The sequence below is a fragment of the Ooceraea biroi genome, chromosome 4 (genome assembly GCF_003672135.1).
Source record: "Ooceraea biroi isolate clonal line C1 chromosome 4, Obir_v5.4, whole genome shotgun sequence".
Taxonomy (NCBI): domain Eukaryota; kingdom Metazoa; phylum Arthropoda; class Insecta; order Hymenoptera; family Formicidae; genus Ooceraea; species Ooceraea biroi.
The window spans coordinates 16179703-16202512 of record NC_039509.1 but is presented as its reverse complement, the minus strand read 5'-3'; the positions used below and the strand labels follow the sequence as shown (position 1 = coordinate 16202512).

Here is a 22810-nt window from a genome sequence, read left to right as displayed (position 1 = left end):
CAATAGTTAATAGTTTCTTATGCGAGGAAAACGGGCACATACTTATGAGAAATCGTCATTTGCAATATTAAGACCGAAACACATTTCACCACCAATCGTGCTCACAGTACATGCGATATGAATTTCATGTTATTTCCAACATTTCGTGTGACGTGGGGTTTACATGAGTATACTTTACGTTTCAATGGCAGCTGCAATCTCCGTCAAAGGGAGTAAGAACCAAAGTCCTAAGAGAATACAGTTGAGGTTTCAGCCGATGGGTAAGAGGGACTGGAGTGGGCGTGCTGTTGGCTCCATAAACACCCGCAAAACCCGACGTCCATGCCGCATCGTCGAACCTCTCTATTGCGGATGACCGATGGTACAGAATACGTTAACGCGGAAGCTGTTTCGAAGGATTGTGATCTAAATTGCATTTAGACTGCAGTAACGCGTGATATATAGAAAACATGGTCAACACCTTGGATGTATCTTCTCTTTCTTTTCACTATCTCGTTCTTTTCAAAAGAGCATTTCTCTCGTCGAAGAATCGAAGAAGAGAAAGTTAGAGTGATTGCAACGGTAGTGACTTTTTTATAGTAATGGAAACTGTTACATTAGAATCTTTGACTTTATGACTGGAGAAACGTTGTCCTAAGCGTAAATTACGTTCAGATGAAGGTTTTAATGTAAAACGTCAGAAGGATCTGACTCTTGTGGTTTCATTAGAAGGATGTTATAGTGCTGCTATGGATGGGTTACAAAAGATTGTCACGAAACCTAGCCAGTAAATCGGAGTGATTGCTTTTTGAGCGAAAAAATGACCAAAGAAGGAAACAAGATCCGGTACGATGGATTCCAGAACAGCACTCCTGCAATTCTCGGGGTCACCGTCAGCAGGAGGGCTGGCATCTATAATGAGACGATGTTCCTCCAGAACATTTTTCTGCTATAAATAGTCCCTTTTTTTCTTTATGTCTCTATGCTCCTGCCTTACGCGTGAAAATGGAGCGCTTGCCTGGACCGTAGTTGGACTCCTATGGAGCCGATAACGCATCTTGCTTTGTTCGCCGAATCTGTATTTTTATGGTCTTGGTTGGACCGTTTGGCAAGCACGAGGTTTCGTAGCATCGTTCTTGAGGTTTTGTCTCGACTGACGCAGCTTTTGACGCAGGAGTCCTTCCGGCAAATTCTTTGTGGTTTTTTGAAACACATAGGGAAGATAATAAGGCGATGATACGTCACTGTTTTTCGTAAGACTTTGAATGCGTAGACTTGACTGAAACGTATAAAGAAAATTAAATTGTAAACGACACAACGATACATAGTATAAGTTTGTGTGTTTGTTGTATATAATTGTCTGTAATTAAAACTTTTTTCTTTAATATTTAATAGCAGTTATAAAAGAATAAATTGCCATATTCAACTAAAGAACATAAAAAATTAATTGTTTGTTTTATAGCTGGCTAAAATATTTAGTGAAGAATATATTATTTAATCATACAAGAGCATATAAAATAAATCTTTCGAAAAATGTTTTCAACCAGCCATGTAGTAATAATGATCAATTATATAGAAATAATAACTTTTTACTTTTTTTATAATATATAAAAGTATTATTTTTTGTTTTCCTTATTGTTGATGGAAAGAAGGAGAAATGAAGCTGATGAAAATGAATTCCAATTTCGTCTAAAAATATAAGAATCAGAATAGCTCAGTCTGTGTGCTGTGCGTTGTCTGGTATAGCAGTTTAGTGCCGAGTACGAAAATAACTTTTGTTTTGTTGTGATGGTAACATGAAAAATTCGAACAATGTCAGTCGTAAAAATATATCAAATTCGGATTCACAAAAGTTTTTAGAATTATGAAGTTAGTGAATTTTGAGTTATTATGTCCCTCGAATATATTTCTTTAATGCTAAAATTTATAAGAAGTCATCGATTCTACTTATCAATTTCACTCAAGCAAATTTCGAAAGTTCCTACTCACTGTCAATTTTGTACACTCAATAATTTATCCAATAATACTGACAGGTCTCTTCCGGCTGAGTGCACGCATTCAAGCAAATTTTGAAGTAATTTGTTTCGAGTTTTTAGGCGAGTTGACAAGCCATCTCTATTCTCTGCATTCTTAGAACATATAATATTTTGAAAATCACTAAAATACTTTCTTGCTTTTCGTATCATGACTGGACATATGTTTCGTGGGTTTTTCCATCTTTTTCACCTGGGTTTACTTTCCCATGAAAACGTTTTCCGGAATAACTGCATTAAGAAACAATTTATCTTCATAAATTTCAAAATTCAGTAAGAAACATACTTTAATTACAAACAGTAATAAAACCAAAAGTCTTATATTTTTGACCATATATTGGCAATAGTTTTATTGTAGAACTATACGACGTTTCAACCAAGTTTTTGGTCCTTTTCAAACATACTTTAATTTTTATCTGCATTAAGACATGAAATCTTGCGCGGTGTAAAAAGTATGCAATCCGTATTGTCGATACAGTTAATCGAAATATCCGAGTTTCAACAATCCACTTTGATTAATCCGAATTCGTGATTCCTCTTGAACAGAGTTTTTTTCCTCGAAAATACGACTAATCGTGGAAAAACGTGGTGCCCAAAGGCAGTGTTCGGCATTTGGTGTTTTACACACTTAGGATGCAAGTGCGGAGCCGCTTAACTCGCATCGTGAGAGCGAAGTGCAGCCCCTCCGGGGGCAAGCGATCGGGCGGGGGTGTGGCGGTAGTCGTGCTGGTTTGCAGGATGTCCATTTATCTCGCGTTTTGTCGAGTGCCAGAATACGTCCTTTATTTACAGGCGGCTCGCGTTTTTCCAGGACGCTGCATCGAGTGCTGACGAGAAACGTGTTTATTATGCGATCCGCCTCGAAGTTACGCGCTCGGAGGGCGGATCGCCATTGTCGATGAACCCGATGCGGGGAGGCGGGTCCGCCGCTGTTTGCGCCCGCGAGCATAAAGCAGATTTCCAGTGATTTACGTGGAGTCACCAAACATACCGCGCGGATCGCCGTGAAAACGCCTTCGGCCGCCGTTCTCCATTCATCCGCGCGGTTTTCATGCCCGGACCGATTTCATTCATGCAGAGAGAACCGTGGCTGCTCGAGAGGAGACGAGGGAGGCGGACGCGTCTCCCGATGAAACCGAGAACATTCGGCACCCAAACATAGCCTTGCGACTGCTCAATGCGTCTGTGTTGAATTCGATAAAGTCCTTCACAATCCGGCGATTCTTCCACTGTCCGCTGAAAGTAAACGTGATCTATGTGAAAGCAGATACATTAATCTATCACGCTGTATGCCTCGTTATTGATACATTCTCGCTGCCGAAATTATTTTCGTAATTTCTGCGATCTTCTTTTACAACCACGTTACATTTGCTCTCCCTCTTCCCCTCCCTCTATGTTCCTCCCGCCTCCTCCACCTCCAAGAGATGCATGATAGCGATTACATCTGAATTTTTGAAGAGTACACTTGACGATACGCGATTCTTGACGGATCTCTTCCTGCTCCCGTGGAAATATGAGCCATGAATCTTCTCTTCTCGTCGACGACACCCACGCGTCCCGTGGGATTCTCCACTTTGCGCGTCGCCCGCCGATGAATGTCCCGGAAGAGACGTTCTTTCGGACCACGCGGTTCGCACCAGGATACTCGGTATTATATCGCAGAATCGTATTGTCCGCGGGAGAATCGTATAAGGTTTCGGATGATTGTATTTCGCATCTTCGACGACGTCTCTCGTTCGGGGGTAAAGATGTCTCAATTACCTGATCTTACCTGCTCTCGCCGCGGTCCTGCATGGGAGAATCTTCGTACGAAGAAAAGTTCTTGTACGAACGTTTGCGATGTATTTTCATTTGCTTTCATTTGAAAGATATGAACTTTGCCATTTCATATTATAGCTCTCATAGTTCCTATTGTCGGCGATCTAAGCAGAAAAGAAATTCCATACTTTTAAACATAGTAAATGTCGTGAGGGCGATATTGTGGCGATATTGTGGCCAAGGTCGGTACGAAGACCTTGAAATGGGAAACTTTCATAAGATGGCCATCGCTTTTTCGGATGTTCTTTTGTCATTATTCCGTTTGTGCGGGCGTACGCACAACAGATTCCCAAAAATCCCCTCTGCTACCTACTGGTGGAAGCACGCCACACGTCAGGCAAAAAAAGTGGTTTCTTTGCGTAAAGTTTACAGGAGTTTTCTAATAGGAAACCTCTAAGATAACTTCCCATAAATTTCGTATCCCCAAAGTCGTACGAAAAGAAACAGCAGGAAGATTGGAAAAGATAAATTCGTCACAATGGCTGACTAACAAAGTTAACCTAAAGTTAATCTAAATGGTTATTAAGTTTTCCTAAAAAATTTAATGAAACACAGCCACCTCTTGCGTAAGCATGTTTTTTGTTATCTGCGAGTGGCTTCGTTTTTTACGATTGCGGAAAATAAAGTGTAACGATAATAATCTACGTGGAAAAATAATTTACTGTCGCTGGATTTTTTAAATGATTGAACATGAATAGGGGAGGCCGGGGACAAAAGTACCACGGTACAGTTGTAACAGCGTGAATAATTGTAATGTCGTACCAAGTATATTTGTGTGATTGCGAGGCAATATACGCTAAACAGATAGGTATTTATTCGTTAGTCTTTTGCTGGCCTTCGCGGAATGTACACGTGTGCAGGAGCAATAATTACTTTTTTCCCTCCTCAAGTAAGTTTTATAATCTATAAAATCTGAAGTATTTTTCTTTCTTTATTACGAAGATATAACGCATTATCCAAATATATTTTAGTGATTATCTTCATTGATGATTTGCATATGTTAGAACTGACATTAAGCTAGATATTCATTAAAAAAATTAATTACGAATCAAAAGTAATCAGTCGGGGACAATTGTACCACCAATGCTTGGGAACACTTGTAGCGTTACTATTGTACCCACACTCGCTTGGTGTGTTAATTAAGTGTTAATTTGATTTTTATTATAGTTAATTTCCTTAAATCTGTTTACGATTACGATTATAAATAGTTATTGAGTAGAAAACAATATTACTTGTTAATGTGAAGAAATACTGATGTTGGCATGTTAATAAATTTTTTTGGTTGTCATTCTTGTAGAAGGTGTTAGTGTGTAAGACTGATTAATAAAACTTGAGAAATATCCATTATTTTGTTTATAAATAATATAGTACAATTGTCCCCATCTACTGGTACAACCGTCCCGGGGGTTGGGACGATTGTACCAGTATTCCTCATATATATCATTTTAACAGTAATAACTTTTTTCCTAGTTATGTTGCAAAATTTGGAATAATATAATTTTGTAGTCAAATAAATTCTACATCTAAAGGTACATATCCTTTTTGCGTGGTTATTATATTTTAATTGTTATAAAATCTTAAATGCAAAATGGTACTTTGGTCCCCGGTCTCCCCTACTTGCTTTCTGACACAGCGTAACATTATAGCAGACCCACTGACCTAATGTTCTCGCTTTCTGAGAGCATGCGTCTTTTTTTTCTTTTTTTCTCTCTGTTGTCACTCCTTCCACCTCTCAACGCGGAAAGACCATGAACGAGCACTAACGGGGAATACATCGAGAGCGAACCGGAGCGCGATTCTTTCCAACCACCCTCTTGTCCGCGTCACCCTCTGCTTCGCGGTTCGGTAGTGTCGCGCGAGGGTCGTCTCAACCCTGCAGAAAGAGAGAAATGCGATTTGGGATTTCCGCACTGGCGGTGGCTAGATTAAAGGGATCTTGTAAGACATCCGCTCAAGCTACTAATAAAGTATCTCGCCTGCAATCCGCTTTCGTCGTGTTTCATTGCCATTTGCACGAGATAAAAGTGACTAAACAAAGAACACCAGTCGAGTTTAGATCTACAAAGTGTAAATATTTAAGACTACTGGCAAGACTTACTGCGAAAAAGTTCATTTAGTATAGCTCGCTTACGGAATTCGGTATGCCTGACACACATGATTGACGTTTTTTTCATTTTCGCGATATTGCAAAGAATTTTCGCCTGGTCCATACGAAAACGAAATGTAACGATTCTAATTCAACACGAATTCTAGTCAGATTTCCATTGGCTACCAAAATTCATATTTGTTACGCAATCGGTCAGCAAGTAAAAGATTTTTGGCAGACCACACAAGGAGAGAAGAGATAATATACTTATGATTATTTAAAAGGTATGGAAAAATAAACCGAAAGCAACATAATTAGCTGCTTAAATAATAGCGTGCAGCATGAAAATGTGTCGAGTCTGATTGCAATTTCGGATGACCGAGCCCTCCTACCTGTAAATGTTATACAGATGAGATCGAATCCCAGATAGGATCTGGAAATTATAGCGTTAAATATTTTGAGATTATCATGCCGGAGATTTTCGAGAATGGCACGATGCCGGGACACCACATATGGCCATCGGGGAGTATTAGATAATGGTGTTAGTTCTCCCCCATATATATCCAGCCACCCTATTTCTAGTGGTAGCCTTGGTACAAAGAACCCTGGGTACGCAACATGCACACAAGCAGAACGCGCGTATTGTCGCTGGCCCCGTTGCTGGATGCGTGTCTCGTCAATAGCGCGATTCTGTTTGCAATGTCAGGAGTTGTCAACGTTCCAATGTTTTGAAAACCTGAAAACGAAAATCCTGTTTGTAACATATGCATTTTAATGCCGGCACAGATGAAATTTATTATTTAGAGCGCGACATTGATTATCAACGTTACACTTATCGATAAATAACGTTCCATAGAGTCTACGTATTCTTTATATATTTAATTTTTAAGTAACTTTATTAGAAGAATTTCGCGGGTGTGTCACGCTATTAAAATAAAACGGTTTCTTGCCTCAAATGTAGCGTGCGCAATATCGATATCTTGACTGGTTCTTCAAATAAGAATTCGGCGTGGACAGATACTCCACGAGATATTAGCGTCTACAGAATGGACCGGGAGGTTTAGAAAGGGAGGAAGGCGGAGGTGCAGTTGAAAGGCGCAGGGGGGGGGGGAGTTCGGTTGATTTTGAGGGGTTGCTACGGGGGTTGTCGTGGCGTACCCCTGCGGGCTCCCGCTCTCGGCTCCTAGAGGCCAGGGTGGTTTACCCCCGACGACCGTAATACGCTGTACGAGGGGTGAGAGTGCAGCGAGTGTGCGCGCAAACGTGTGTGCGTGCACACGCGTTAAAACGCGGTGTTACGTACGTGGGTAGCCCGCGTGCTTCGCGTATAGTCGACGACATTAATGCGAGGTGAATGAAAAATATTCGCGATGCGTAAACGAAATGTTGCATTCACATAGAATTGTTTAAAAACTTTTTTTAAACATTATAAAAATTTTTTCAATTATCATTCTTTTTTAACTGTTAAATCTTTGAATAGCTCTTCTTGTGTTGCGGGCGCATAGTGATCGTTGTGTACCAATCAAGAGCTATGATAGAGATTATGTTTGCTCACCTGCGGCTAGTTAGGACCAGAATGCTAATTAACAGCATAATGTTATTAGATCTGCTCATATTAGTCTCGCTGCTATGGTAACCTCGCTGATACCCAGAATGTTTGCCTTCATAAATCTCGTGCGCTGTACATGGCACGCCATCAAATAAGGCACGTCGCGTTCGACGAAAGGGGACCACTGGACCAAGAATAATCGATAAATCTGCTATGGAAGGGCGAGCCCATCCCCCATAGTCTGCACTATACGTCCAAGCGATCTTTAGGATCAGTAACAACACGCTTGCTCCTTGAAAAAGTGTGCCGCAGTGTCGCCTTTGAAATATGAACGACGTACGTAAGCAGAATTTGCCTTCATCATACTTTGATGCGCGTGATTCTTTTATAACATTTATAAACAATGAAAAATATCTGTCCAATACACTAATAGCTTCAGATTGTTCTTAATCATTAAGAATCTAGGTATCGCACATGTGTCTCTTTTGCTAAGAAAATTGTATCGAAAATTGTAATGAATAAAATTCGTAATCGAGCAAGCGAGTTTAACGCTAGGAATGAATGACGTTCCTCGTGTTCATCGAGTCACGAATCGTCGACGTCACGAAAGCGCGCGAGAAGCTCGTAATCTATGTGAGAACCTCTGCGGGGTAAGTCTCACCCTATCCAGTCATGTGTGATGGACCTAAATGGATGAGACGCACCCCTGCAGCGGCTGCTGGCCTATCGGCTGTCCATAATTTTTGCAGCTATTCCAAAGGGTAATATCTGGAGGGTGGGTACACGCGGCTCTCTGCCTCCGAGAGGATAGGTACTAAGTACCTACTTGCTCCGCGCGACATTAAAAATGTCGGGGTGCTTTTGCCACGTCTACACTTCAATCCAGCCCTCCACTGTCCTTCATCTTTTTCTCGTCGATAGTCGACAGTCAACAGCTGTAAATATAGCTTCGTCACATTTCCTCAATCTCAATAAGCTTGTTGTAAGATTATAGTTATATAACGCATGCGTTACATATTCGTAATAAATTGTAACATCTTAAATGCGTATTCTCAAGTCTAAAATAATGTTTTAACTATGATAATTCTACGATGGAAATTGATTTCTCCATAACAAAAATGTTGCAGAAAAATTATTATTGTTGTATCGAGGGTAAAATTTCTTGATTACGATTATGCTACAAAATGATCTTGTAAACAGAGAAAGCAGATGAAAATGTTGTTTTCGCATAGTTTCATGTCCATCACGATTAGACGCTTTCTATATTTCTCGCACGTTGCAAGGCAAAGCCTACGAGCTTCTAGATTATGTAAAGGAATGTACACGAGAGAGAAAGCAAAAGAGAGAGAGAGAGAGTAGCCAACTGGAGATATTACGTAGGTTCATTTCGACGTGAATCGATTTGGCAAATTGGTCAATCGCTGAGGGGTCAGAATTTCAGTAGCGGCTGCGATGACGGGGTAGAAACGAGGCTGCTGGCCCGAGGGGGTGGTGTTGGGTTGTACGAACACGGTGGGGAAGGAGAGACGGTGTAAGGAAATTGTTCCGACGTGTCCACTTCCTCCCGGACTGATGAGTTCCGTTCTGCCGTTGGATGTGAGAGCTGGGTGGAAACCCTCGAAAAAAGAAACTGAGGGCTGGCCCGAATGCTACGAACTTACCTACGAATGTGATCGGGAACCGATTTCATGGATTTTGAAACGGGTCAGCGTAACGTGGTGCAATCGTAAGATTTGTATTCGAATCGAAGGACACTTGGGCATATATACCACCAACTGAAAATCAGCACAATACACACACACACACACACATAGATGCACGCACACACGCACGCACATATGCACGCATACAGGTTACCGTTTCTAGAAAAAAAATTGGCAAAGGAAAATTTTTCTAAAAAGAAAACTTTTTAGTTGTCCATATATTTTTTCTTTCTCTTTTATTCTCTTTATTTTTTATTTTCATCTTTCTTCTGAAAGATAATCAGTTATGACCGATCTTTCATGGTTTACCGATATGGCTTGAAGAAAAGATTGAATTTTCAATTGTCCGGCAAGCACCAATCTTGGAGAAGTCTTCTGTGGTGCCACTGAACAAAGAGCTTCGAAGGTTTTCGATTTTATCGTGTTAAAGTTTGTAATTGCTGTGTCAAATTATACAAATATATTACTTCTCGAAAGTATTTTTTCATGTCCATCACAGGCCATACAACATAATCTTAACGGTGCAAGCGCATTTCTACAAGTATTTAAACGACACGACGTACACGATGTTTTTGAAAATTTTCATATATTCAAGCTTTGCAAATTGTACTGCCCTTCGCAATCCTCAAGATCGACCCAAGGTCTTTTTTACTAACAGATCCATGGCTTCGTGATGCTGCTAATGAAAAAGCAGCGAGACCGAAAGAGGATCCACATAGACAGTTACAGAGAGCGAAAAATTCCGACACGCAAAGGAACAAAAGCCCGGCAGAAGCTCGTACTATGAGCGAAAAAACAAGTTTCCTCTCGGAAACAAATGCGGAAAGATCGATCCGTGTTCCATGAAGCGACGGCGCGGCGTGCCGATTTAGCGGGGAACGCAGCCTGAAAATCGGTGGTTTCCGCGAAACGATTCACCTTTTCACCCGCGGCGGTGGTGGCAACCCTCGTGTGCCAATTGACGGTCAAACGACCGCGCCTCGACGGAACGAACGCGTGCATGAACGCACTACGTTGGCGCGCACGTGACTGTGGCGCAGGTACTCTTTAATCCGCGGCAGCAGCCGCGAGCGGGTCGATAACCGATAACGAGGTCGAGGTATTGCGATGCAAAACAGCTCGTTAAGCGTTTTTCTTTAAGGTCGCGCGCATCCGTCTTTGCCCTCGTCCTCAAGCGGTTGCGAGTAAAAGACGTTAAGTTCGAGGAGAGTTGGGCGCCCCCCGAAGACGACGACGACGATGATTCTGTGTGTCCGAGAAGAAGCAGGAGGAGGAGAGTCGTCTTCGTTGTCGTCGTGAATGCCGAATGCCACTCGAAAGAGGCTTATTATTTCCGCGGTCTTCCACCCTCACTGTGGACTCCTGCGAGACTGCCGTCGTGTAATCCTCGACACGTTTCATCGTAGGAACAATTAGCGTACCGCTTGAGAGAGCTCTGATTCTTTTTTCGACTAGTTCGAGAGATTAGAGAAAGGGATGATTATTAAGATCCTTTGAGTGGCATTATGGGCGTTCTTTTGTTCATTTATGTTTTATCGTCTCGCGGCGACTGGCTTCCCGAAGGGCGGAAGGCATTCCTCGGTGCTACGCGCTCTGGAAATTCGACTGTCGTCTACCGAAAAAGCAGACAGTGCGAACTAAACTGTCGCTGAACTCCACGTGGGAAATATTGACAGATCTATTCGTTTCAAAAATGTCGCAGGACCACTCCGAGCGCATAATTCTCTATAATACGAACGTATTTCAATTTTTTTGGTAAAACACGACTTCCGCCCGCTTTTCCGCGGCCAGTAGCCGTTTATTATCGACGTAAAGCGGACCCCGGCGAATTTGCCTGGACCGGTCGCGTTGACACTGCCTCCCTCGTGAAGAGACCTTTACGAGCGCGTAATCCGGCGCGTACAACGCGATCTACGTACGTAAACGCAGCGTCCCAACCCCGTGTTCCAGCAGCCTCTTTCGCATGCGTAGCGCCTGCGGTCGGTGCGTTGTTGGGCAGGTGAACCGGGGCGAGAGAGCGACACATAGAGGAGAGGACGCGGCCGGGGTAGTTACTAATTGTCCGAGCCCTTCGCCCCTCGACCCAACCCCCTCATCAGCGCTGATTGCCTAACTCTAGGACCCTCAAACCAGGGTCCTCACGATTCTAGACCCGCGAAGAGGATCGACGTTCTCTGGCGTGTCGACGAAGCGAATCAACCGCTCCTTCCGTGTCGTATTATACTTCAATCGTTCGTCCCAGAGTCCTCGTTGAAGCTCCGTTTAGCTAATTGGAATAGTTTAAATAATTTAGCCTATTTTGTCGTATAGGATGATCAAGGTACATTTCATCTCCGCGATATTGCAGAATAAAATTTTCACCTCGTGTCCTTTACAATCTGTCGAAGAAGAACATGACCAGTCGAATTTCTAGATGTTTGTAGAAAATTATGAACACGGAGACGGCTTCGAATGGTTTCATATGAAACATCTAAACTTTTTTCTTTCAATTTCATTTATCTTTGACGCAACATTGAAGATTCTTTGAAAATATGTCCTCGATCCTTTTATCGTCTCTTTTTGTTCTTTTACACATTATGATAAACTATCAAGCGTTTTTACCTTTTTATATCGCTGCACTCACTTCTTTGCAAATGATTTCGACTTTTCCATATACTTAACAGCGGCTGCTCGCGACATTTTTGATCGTTTCAAATTATAAAGGAACACGAAACTTTGAAACGCGATGCGTATGCGGCACTCACGACAACATATGGCGTTACCTGTTAAAAGTTCAACGAGAACTGAGCTTTCTCTGCAGTGCCTCGTAAGGAAGAACGACCTCTGCCACAAGAATTTTAGGTCTACTGCAGGTTACGGACTGAAAGTCTCATGTTCACACTCTCTTGTTTGACTGACTGTATGTTCGATAATGTTCACGAGATGGATCATTTACATGGTTAGAGTTTCGCGTGTATATACATGCAAATTCTGTTGCTACACGATTAACATAATTATCTGGAAAAATTGTCATTCTCTCTTCATTTATGCTAATTGCGGAGCCGCGAGATCAAACGCGATCGCTCAGCATCGTAACACGTAACATGCAAAACGACCCTTCTAATAAGAGCGGTTTGTCCCGAAATCGCGAGAGCGGAGGTCTGTATACACCGAAAGTCGATTATTCAGCCCCGGGGATCCGCACGTTCGCCCGTTGATTTTTTTCCACCCCGTGCTGCGGCTGACTCAATTATACATGACGATTCTTTGAGCAAACATTAGTTAGCGTCGACTGGCTCGCGCGTTGGATTGGCTTGGATCGGTTCGCCTCGGTTCATGCGGTGACCCTTCATGGTTGCTTGCTTCCGTTGTCTACTCGTCAACGAACAGCCCCAGCCACGGGGTGTCGACGCGGTTCTCATTTTCTCGCTGGAGCTAATCCCATTAAGCGCCGTGCAAACCTGCAAAATCGCCGGACTGCGTGACCGATTCCGACTTTGTCGGAAATTCCACTCACGGCATGCTCGCGCGCGGAAGTATGCGGATCTCGCGATCTCTAATCAAGGCGACCTGATCAAGATTTTACATCGCACCGACACCTCGTCACGCGCCGCGTATCGAATTTCTGCCGCGGCTTCGTTTTCGATTCGAAGGCATATATCGCCCGTACACGTCGCACCTGCAACCGGAATGCGAAAATTGAGTTATTCGACGTCACCGAGATTAACTGCGCTCGTGCTTCGTGCACCGGTCGACAAACACGACCGGAACAATTCAGAAAAAAAACTGTCCCTTACCCCAGATCGTGTTTCAGCGTGATGCAGCACACCGTCCCGACGGGCATTTCGCGTCATGCGACATCGCGTCGAATGAGTCGAACCGTGAGCGCGTCGCGGATCGCGTTTTCGCGCGATTAAATTTCGCGAAGAAAAGGAAACTCGCAACTCTGTGTGAGTCAATCCGGTCAATCCGGCGATTCCGATCGCAAGGGAGGAGAACTCATCGATCGGTTGGATTTATCCGGCGGGCTTGAGAACCACTGTGATGTCCCAAGTCTATAGGTACTAATACAGATCTCACGCACTCCCCTCGATATAAACCATTCTCCGCTCTTGTGCCCGTCGTATAGGATCCCCTACGCACACACGAAGGAAGCGGAACGATTGCGCGGCGGTACGACCATTCAGATTTAAATCGCGGCAAAAAAAATATGGATTCCCCTTGCGGCAGCACGAAGAGAGCGCGACGTTTCCTCTCTCTTTCATATTCTTCCTTTCTACTCGCAACGTCTGGACCGCTCGGTGACACTTCTTTGACAATCTCGAAAGTGGATCCAACGCGCGGCAGCATTGATCATCTCCGAGATATAGCAGTATGATCGATCGCTGTATCTAGCTTGGAAAATGTTGAAAAGGTAGAATTGATTGCGACACTATTTAAACTGTTTCACGTAAATCTCAATTTTATTATCATCTCTCTATGATGTACCATTTATTTGGAACTCTGACTTATAAATAATACAAGGAGTTGGATTTTGGTCTCGCTCTTTCATCAATCAGTCACTCATTTATGTTTGTTTCTTCATCACGCATGTTTGCACAAAGTTCGAAGTAAGTCTTTATTTCTCTCGAATTTTTATTTTGCACCATTCTTATTGTCTATGAACTCTATGTACATCATGTAACAATGTACATATAATATATACAATCTGTGCAATAATGCTATGTACATACAATTATACAACATCGTCATATACAAGAATTATATAAATTAAATGAAAGTAATCAAAGCAATTCCAAAGCTCTATTTGATAAAATCTAACATTCTTCCGGTTTCGGAAAACTGAACATCGGTTCTAGTGCTAAATATCATAAAAAAGGTACCATAAAGAAAAAAAAGATATCCATAAGGAAAATTCTATTTATTTAATTCTAATTATATAATAATAATAATAATAATAATAATAATAATTCTAACATCTAAATATTTGGAATTGTTTGTATAGTATAGTATATTGACGCATCATCACTAGCCTTCCAAGATCCCGAACGAGTTCTTCAAATTTACTTGCACTTACGGCTTCTAGTACGGCCTCCACACCGGTTTCGTGGGTTGTGACGACGAAAGTTTGGTTGATGAACTCCTGTCTGACACGGACGGTTTCTTGGAGATGAGCGCGGGCGGTGCCTTCAGTGGGTTCTTCACACCCTCCGTCGGTCTTGTGGAGTCTTTGTCCGAAGACGAAGACGCGTTCGACGGCAGAGTGCTTAGCCTAGAAATAGGCATGAAGGCACTCCGGTCATCGCCCACGTTCACTCCTAGGTCACTCCCACAGTCGCTAAGGTTGGTTGGAGTCCTCGGCGGAGTACCGGCGACGACCAACGGGTTCGGTGTCAATGCGTTCGTCGTAGTAGTACCAGTGGCTATCGTGAATGCCGAGTAATCAGGGTACTTGATATGCTCGATCTGATACGGAGAGAGTACCGGCGCGAGTGCTGGGTTGAACAATTCGGTGGACGTCGGTATCGTCACTGTACCTGGCGAACAGAAAAATCGGTTAATCCCGACCGGCTGTCGCTAGATTCGCGGGGGCGAGTGAACGAGTAGTAGTAGTAAGTCGCATTGTTGTTTCAACGAGACGGAAGGGACGTGCGCGCCCGCGGGAGAGCGGGACGAGGAGCTCGATGAGGGGTCCGCTGTGGGAAAAGGGAACCCAGACTCACCCCTCGGTCCAGCTCACGGGGTATGAATCATCGGCAGGCGTCGCGGATTCGACGAAATCGATAACGCGGATTCTCTCCCGTGAACGCGGGCTCTCTTTCGAGATTTTGTTTTTCCTTCCTCGTGCTCGCGGACACGTAGAGACGCGCAACATTTTTTCCTCGTTCGACTTTTATCCTAGTTTCTTTTTATTTAAAAAAATGTTTTTATTTTGCTCTTTAGATATTTGATGATCATGTACCTTTAAGTAACGCAGGATGTGGTAAATGCCAATGCCCGAGATACGTGGCATCCAACCAGGGGCTCAGTATACCTAGGCCAGGAAATCCAGGACCATACTGATAACCTGGAAAATAAATCGGATATCCTGTACACATTGGTACGGAATATGTTTCAATAGGCGGTCTCGTGTCCTTGAATTGTTCTGTAAAAAAAAATAAAAATAATGATCTTCTAGAACGATGCAATTTCAACGATGCGACTAACGAACCGACAAACCAACACCAGAAAGAAGGAACTCGGCCACCATCCAAGATTTATAAAAGAGGAGATTAACGGCGTTCTCCCGGACGATCCGGAGGAGCAGCTAGCGTATCTCTGTTTATACGAGCATGACATTAAATCCGTTATTACGACGTGGCACGGGTTTTCGTGGCACGGCACATGCTACCGCCATATGCGGCGCGATAAACAAACGCATAAACGCGGCTTCTTTTGCAGGCATCCCCTCGTCCCTGTCGTCGCCGACGGCGGCGGCTTCCTTGCGTCTTTTCCTTTGGCTTCTTTGGCACCGAGATGCCGACCAATAAACAGACCGATTTTGCGGGCCAGACCGACCAATCGGGGGTGCGGTGGCGTTTCTGGGAAAATAAACCAGCACGCGATGGAGACGAAGAACGCATCGCCGCGAGACGAAGACCTCGTCCTCGCGGCTTGACACGATGCCAGTTCTCAGCTTGGCTATGTAGGATCATGCACGCATGCATACGTGCGTGCGTTCGTGCGTGTATATGTACGTGTGTACGTGTATTGCATGTGCCTTGCGCGGCGTACATGTGCGCGCGCCCGCTCGTGCACGTGCGAGCTGACGCCCGGCGTCGAGGGCACGGCATCGTTCAGCGGGGCATCGCCACCACCTCGCGGTTTGAGGTCCGCCAGATATACGCCGGATTATTAAACGCCCGCGAGGCTCCGACGCCCGTTTGCGGATTCCGCGGTGGTCACGGAGCTTCCGTCGACTTTTCGACGACACGTACACCGAGCACACTCTCCCCGTCTGATATAACTATTAATCTGTATAGTTAGCGAAAACGCATTTATCTGATTTCGAAGCGGAGGTCGCCCCTCTGAATTCCGCATTCGCGCGCACTTCTTTTCGAACCGCTGTGCTTTGTGATACTGTTGTATATTTTTGAAATGTGTCGTTATTGCGTGTGATAAATTAATCTCTATCATCCGATGTGATATGACCGTGAATGTACATATGTATGTATGTATAGTTAGTTATACAAACTACCAATATCTCTAAACCGATCTCTTTTGTATCTAGTTCTGAAAGTTTTAATATTGCATGTTCTATATAGAAATATGCATTTATGATAGTTTTGAGTTTAATAAAATAAGAAGTGATTATAAATGTTCTTTTTTTTATTTCAAGATCAGCGGTACCGCTTTAGAGAAGTAGATGTGATATGAAAAGATTTTGTGATGTACAATAAGTACATTATTAATACATCGTTTGAAGGTACAATAATTTGGAAGATCTGCGTGGCTATTTATATCTATGTTGATATTGCTGTTTGTCAGAGTGGATCTGCGAGTCGGAAAGAGAATTCTTAGAGCGGAACTATTTTGAATTCTGAGTTCAGAGATACGATCGTAAATTCCTAGTTGGTAAAAGTTGTAAATGATGTTTCTTGAACTATAAATGCGTGTACGATGCAAAACGAGTAAAAATAGAATAAAATAAAAAACTAGGAGTAAAACACGTGCATGTGCCTAGATAGAAATAATACATACGCACAAATAGGGACAAACCACAAATCTAACTATACAAATAAAATACAATACAGAGACTATGCGACGGCAATAAGGAAAGAGAGAAAAGACGAGTGAAACTGAGTGTTGGCATGCAAATTTCGAAAAATATACAAAAAAACAGAGTGCCGCAGAGTTTTTTAAAGCGACAAACAAAACAGGCAAGCATACAAAATTATATACGAGCGAGGAATTGACAAGATTTAAAAAATTTTGACTTACCCGACTTGGATCTCGGTTCGCGTGGGCCATCTACTGTGACCTTGATTGCTTTGCTATACGTCGCTAGTTGTAGTGGCAACGTATGAATCTGGATCGTTAATGTAAACGACTTTCCTGTAAATGCGAAATCACAAATCTATTCTCTGTGGCTAAAGTGAAGAATACGCGAAGACAGCATCCAACTCTGATTGTGAGCTCACCTCTGCCACTACGACCGACGAATCTGAGATCGTTGAACTTGGCGACCTGGTTCTTCATCACGGCAGTGTTGTTTTTCAGTTCGCCGCACCAGTTCTCGTCGTTGCCCGCTTGAATGGTGACCAGAGTACCATCGTTGACATCATCGAGCGCTATGACCTTGAACGATTGCGGAAGAGACTTGTTCGACCTCCAGTGCGTTGGTAGCGAGGTGCACAGGATAGAAGGGCTGCCGGTTTGCACCACCTCGTTTCTATCATATTGGCTTCTGATAGTATCATGAATCGTTTTGTAGCCACTCTCCATTCCAAACGGTTCCGGTAAATGCATTTCTTTTATCAATCTCGGCGGAAAAATGAAGAGAGTCCGATTACTCTTCGATGGATTCAAATCTCGACGGAGACACGTGAACACTATTTGGGTCAATACGACCGTTCTGTGCGTGGTACACTTGTCACAACAAACACTAACTATTCTCCTGTTTTTCTCTCTGTATTCTCTCTATCTCGACGAAGAAACTACCTCGTACACCTAAACTCGAGTTTCTGGTTTTGATCACGCCTACGTATGCCGACGACTCGCAAAATAAACCAAACCAAACCGACGCGTACTGGATGCCGGCTGAGCGGATTCTAGTTTTTCGAAGCCGTAGCCGCAGCTATTTAGAGGGGATTTTTCTCCCCTCCAATTTTTCCGGAGCCCCACCCAGGGCAAGCGCGTCGACCAATGAGGGCAGCGGTCGTGTTGTGGCCTCCGCGGCTCGCCGCCTTCGCCCCTAACCAGGCTTAGGGGGTGCTTCGCGAAAGGGGCTGCCTGCCTGCCGCCTGGCTCGCGAAGGGTGGCTTGGCGCCTCCGCTTTTCCTTAGCGTACTCTCTCTTTCTCTCTCTCTCTCTCTCTCTCTGATTCTCTCTCTGTTCCCCGTTCGGTGTCTCGATCCTTCAGCAGCTAGTCGTTATACTTCTCTCTTTCTTGCACGTTTCACCTGTCTCCCTTGCTCGGTCTCTCTGCCTTCCCTTTCTGCTCTCCTCCTCATGCCAACCTCGTCACTACCTTTCCACCTCTGCCACCTAAGCCACGTTTACGTGATGCTGTATATTCTGAGGCGCACGTGTTCGATTGCCCCACCACTCGTCGCGCGGTCTCCCCAAGCCAATCCCAATACGCTCTTCTTGACCTCGAGGCTTCTTGAAGGCGAATGTGTTTCACTCGAGTGGTGAACCACTTTTCTTTTCGCGCGCTACGATTTGTGTTCCTCCCTTTCTCTCTTTTCTCACTCTTTTTTTTCTTCTCTCCTCCTTTACTCTACTTCTTGATTTTCTGTATTCTTTGTTTTCCAAAGTATATTAATTGTATCATAAACGCGCTTTTTCGTATTTTACTCCTGCTGCTGTTCCAACACGCGAATACTATTTTGTATATTTAATAATAATAATTTTATATATTTTATTAAATAATTTTATATTTTTTAAAAAGATAGCTCATTTCCAAAAGTTTTCATTTTGGCCATGTTAAACACATGTGAAAATAATAAGGCTACCTTTCTTGTATACTTTCAAAAGTGAATTTTTCAATCATTAATCAATGATTGAGGCAGTTGTTAACAGGAATTATAAATGTTTATGAAAAAAGAAATAATTTTTATTAACAAAATCACTTAAATTACAAAAATTAATTTGTAAGAATAAAAAATAAAATGTTTTTTCTTTATCTTAATTTTTTCTTAATATTATTCTCAATAAATATTAATTTCTTATTATTATTGCACGCATTTTAGCCAATAAATTTTTAAAAATAAAATGTTTAATCACGCAAGTTAAGTTGCTAATATGGTGATGAGTGGCCATGAGTGTGTGGTTTTCTAAAAATGTTTCTAAAATTATACTGGTTAAAGTAAATTTTGACATAGCTACTACTAGAGTTAGCATAGAAAACTGCATATTAAGCAATTAAGCAACTAATATTATTTGTTAATCAACGCGAGAATAAAAGGATAAAAGCACATTTATTGGAGTGAGATAAGAAGCGTCTTTCGTGAAATACATAACTTTCAGAAAATAAGAGCACTCCACGTGGTATTTTAGCACTTTTCAGAAATTCTAAAAACATGTAAAGAAAACATACTAGCACGATCCCGTACTAAATTTTTCCGTGCAAACTATGTAGAGGATATATTACCAACTTGGTCATATTTCCATCAGGGACCTGATATAGTTTTTTAGATTAGATTTAGAATATATATATTGTTATGTTAGGGATTAGAATATATATATATATATATATATATATATATATATATATATATATACAGGATGAGCCACTAACTTTGTCCACCTCGAATATCTCCGTTATTATTAGAGATATGAAACAATTATAATTATGAAAGTTATACTATATCAAGGCGGTTATAATATATTAGTAATAGTTTTTTGAAAAGTAGAGACGCTTTGGAGATTTCAAGGTCATCTCTATTTTTTTAAATGGCATGCTATACTTTTTTATTCTTAGTGCAATAGCGTATGTTGAGACGATTTCAATAATCTACAATAAAAGAATCATTATTGTTGTAAAACAACATCACATGCTGAAAATACACCCTTTTTCTATCTTCCATCTTCATAACTCAGTAACAACTCAAAAATAATCTCACATATTTACGAAATATTTACTAAATAACGCGATGAAATATCATGTTTCAAATGATATATAGTTATACATTTTCAATACTTTTACAGCTTACGCACTTTTATGATCATAGACATATTTGTGGAAACTTATACGAACTTCTCGGACAACCTAATATATATAATTTTCACAAAAATTGTTTTAGTAAAAGATTAAAAAAAGATTTAAAAAAGATTTTTATACAAAAGTCGTCTGCTAAAAATTATACTAAAACTTTTGCTTAAAAAATCCGCGCGAACTTTTCTGTTAATCTAATCATTCTCTTTCCTTTCACATTTTCTACTACCTGTTTTAGTATATATTCGTTCGGCATCTGAAAAGAAGGAAATTTTGTAGAAAAATATAATAAAATAATAATAATAATTCCACGGGTGACCATTTCGGAACTATCTGTTCGTATTATCCGGCCAAGATAAATATAGAAACTTAGAAAAGATGGCGGACTCGAGGAAAAACTGTATTATGGAGAATCGAAGGGACCCGGAAAGATAAATAGATAAACTCTAAAATTTTTGTTTCTAACCTAAAATCTTGATATCTTTAGTTTTAGTTCATGCCAGATATTTCTGATGCGAAAATAATAACATACGAGAAAAAGTTCAGCACGCAGCAAAGTTTGAAATGGAAAGATATTTGCAATTATGATATTGTTCTGCAGAGTGTTAAACCTCCTGTGGCAAATACAACTAACGCTTACCACAAATTGAACGATGATACAGTATAAGGCTAATATTTCATGTGTCGTACGACAAGCTTTGTCGGACGTATTAACTGGCTAACATATAGAGATATAATTTTTAGGGATCCTAAAACTTCTCTATCTGATAGCCACGTGACACGTCCGACAAAGCTTGTCATACAACACGTGAAATATTACCCAGTGAAAACGTTTTCGGCAAGATGGTGTAAAGGTACCTGCAACATAAGAGGGCGATGATGGCACGGAGAAACGCAAAATGTCCCATACGAAAACGTTTTCACTGGGTAGCCTAACGCGTCTGAAGGTCATTATCTCTTTATCTATGGTCATTTCTTTTTCCGGAAGTTGATCAGTTGTAACCTACTTTTGATGGGTGTAACATTCGACTATAGTTGCCTTTTATGTATACGACATTCTTTGTGCTTGCATTACTTGCATATATCACAGCAAATACAAGATATATTAGTTTATTGCAGGTAACCCACAGAGCACAATGGATTCCTAACGTATTCCAGAAGTTTTCTTTTTTTTGAATTGTAATTCCTTAAGAATACATAGGAGTATACTTTAAGAATGTATCAGGAAGTTACATGCACCATAATTGGACTTCCTGACAACTTCTTAAAGTATTCATTTCGAAGTACTCCTCATCAACAGATGTATACTTTATGAATTCAAAAGGAACGGTGTTTGAGAACAGAGAAAGAACTTAAAAATATGCACTAAAAACAATGTTACGTTTACACATCACCTTTAATCAGGTCTAATAACATCCGTACTTCTACAGCCACCTTCTGAAGAATGGAATGGCTGTATTTGGCCAGCTTTAGAACTACGAATGTATTAAACCTGATTAAAAGTGACGTGTAAACGTGTACAACATATAATTTCACTAATGTTGTATATAATAATTACGTCTATTTTTTGCCATCTCGATAATTCATTGAATGGTTTTACTCGACGTTTCATTTTTGCAAACTAAAGTTTCAATGCAAATAATGTAAAACGTTAGATTAAATAGGTTAGAAGTAGCAGAAATTTGTATAAATATATTTAATTACGTCCAATCATATATGCTCATAATTTATAACTGTGGATTTGGTTTCTCATTGCGAATATCTCGTCAATATATGACAAATAATGCACGCACGTAAATATAACGTAACACTTCACTACGACTCCGCGGATGCCGTATCATTATAATCAGAATTACTTCTACGCTTTTCAACTATACGTTTTCAAAATCATGTAATTCTCCATTTAGGATATTCCTCACGAATTCTTAGAGTATTCGTGTACTGAATCGTGAAGTATTTATTATCATGAACTTATAATGAATACTTATTATACTTCTAGATGAATTTGATTGTGAGCAATTCTTAAAGAATTCTCCAGATATTCATCTCTCTATTTCTGTAGGTACTCTTTAAAATGAATTCATTATGAACTTCTATTCACCTTTGTGCTATCTGGGTGCAATGGTCTTCGGTATACTTGTTCTTGGCAGCATGTGAATTGCCTTCAACATCTTATCTTTCTTACTCCAAAGAATAAACCAAGTTTCTATAGTTCAATCCAGTATGCAACCTTTTACATGTTCTTTCGTATTGGTTTGCAGGTTCGAACTTTCTATTAGTTCAATGGAGACTAAAGATTTTGTTATCAAGTCTTCCTTTTTCGGGTACTTACTTTTCTCAGCCTAAAATATTTCAACAACAATTCTGCTAAAACTTTTGGATTATTATATTTTTCACATTCTCAATATATTTATTATATTTCGCCAATCAAAAGAACTAAGAAATACTAATCTCTTTGATCGTTGCTCACACTATGAATTATTATTTAAATAAATTATATCATTAATATCGTCTATTTGAACCTTGACGCTGGCCTGTGATCAAATTGAAAGTTTTATTCATGTAAAGTTCGCGTCTAAAAATCTAATAAACTACTTAAGCTTTACAGATAAATATCCTCATATTTCGTTAAATCTGCATCTATTGACAAATATGTGTCACAATTACATTGTTTTCCCTTATTACGTTCGAACTAATCTGAATGAATGTGAATGAATGCGAGAACATTGTTTTTGAAGTTGTTTA

General features: G+C 41.2%; 1 protein-coding gene across 1 annotated transcript; it reads right to left on the bottom strand.

Moving 5' to 3' along the window:
- Positions 1 to 13582: 13582 nt before the first annotated feature.
- LOC105284921 (segmentation protein Runt) lies at positions 13583 to 17988 on the bottom strand. Its single transcript, XM_011348779.3, has 4 exons — positions 17328 to 17988; positions 17128 to 17241; positions 15110 to 15214; positions 13583 to 14684 (listed from the first exon to the last, which is right to left on the bottom strand). Exons 1-4 carry the CDS (start codon positions 17653 to 17655, stop codon positions 14230 to 14232), a joined length of 1002 nt encoding a protein of 333 aa, XP_011347081.1. The 5' UTR covers positions 17656 to 17988; the 3' UTR covers positions 13583 to 14229.
- Between the last annotated feature and the right edge of the window lie 4822 nt (positions 17989 to 22810).

Excerpts from the sequence above, each read along its gene's own strand:
- LOC105284921 (XM_011348779.3), bottom strand. The coding sequence starts at position 17,655 with ATGCATTTACCGGAACCGTTTGGAATGGAGAGTGGCTACAAAACGATT. Across the intron at positions 15,215-17,127 it reads CGAACCGAGATCCAAGTCGG|GTTATCAGTATGGTCCTGGA; the intron begins GTAAGTCAAAAT and ends TTTATTTTCCAG. Across the intron at positions 14,685-15,109 it reads ACATCCTGCGTTACTTAAAG|GTACAGTGACGATACCGACG; the intron begins GTACATGATCAT and ends TCTGTTCGCCAG.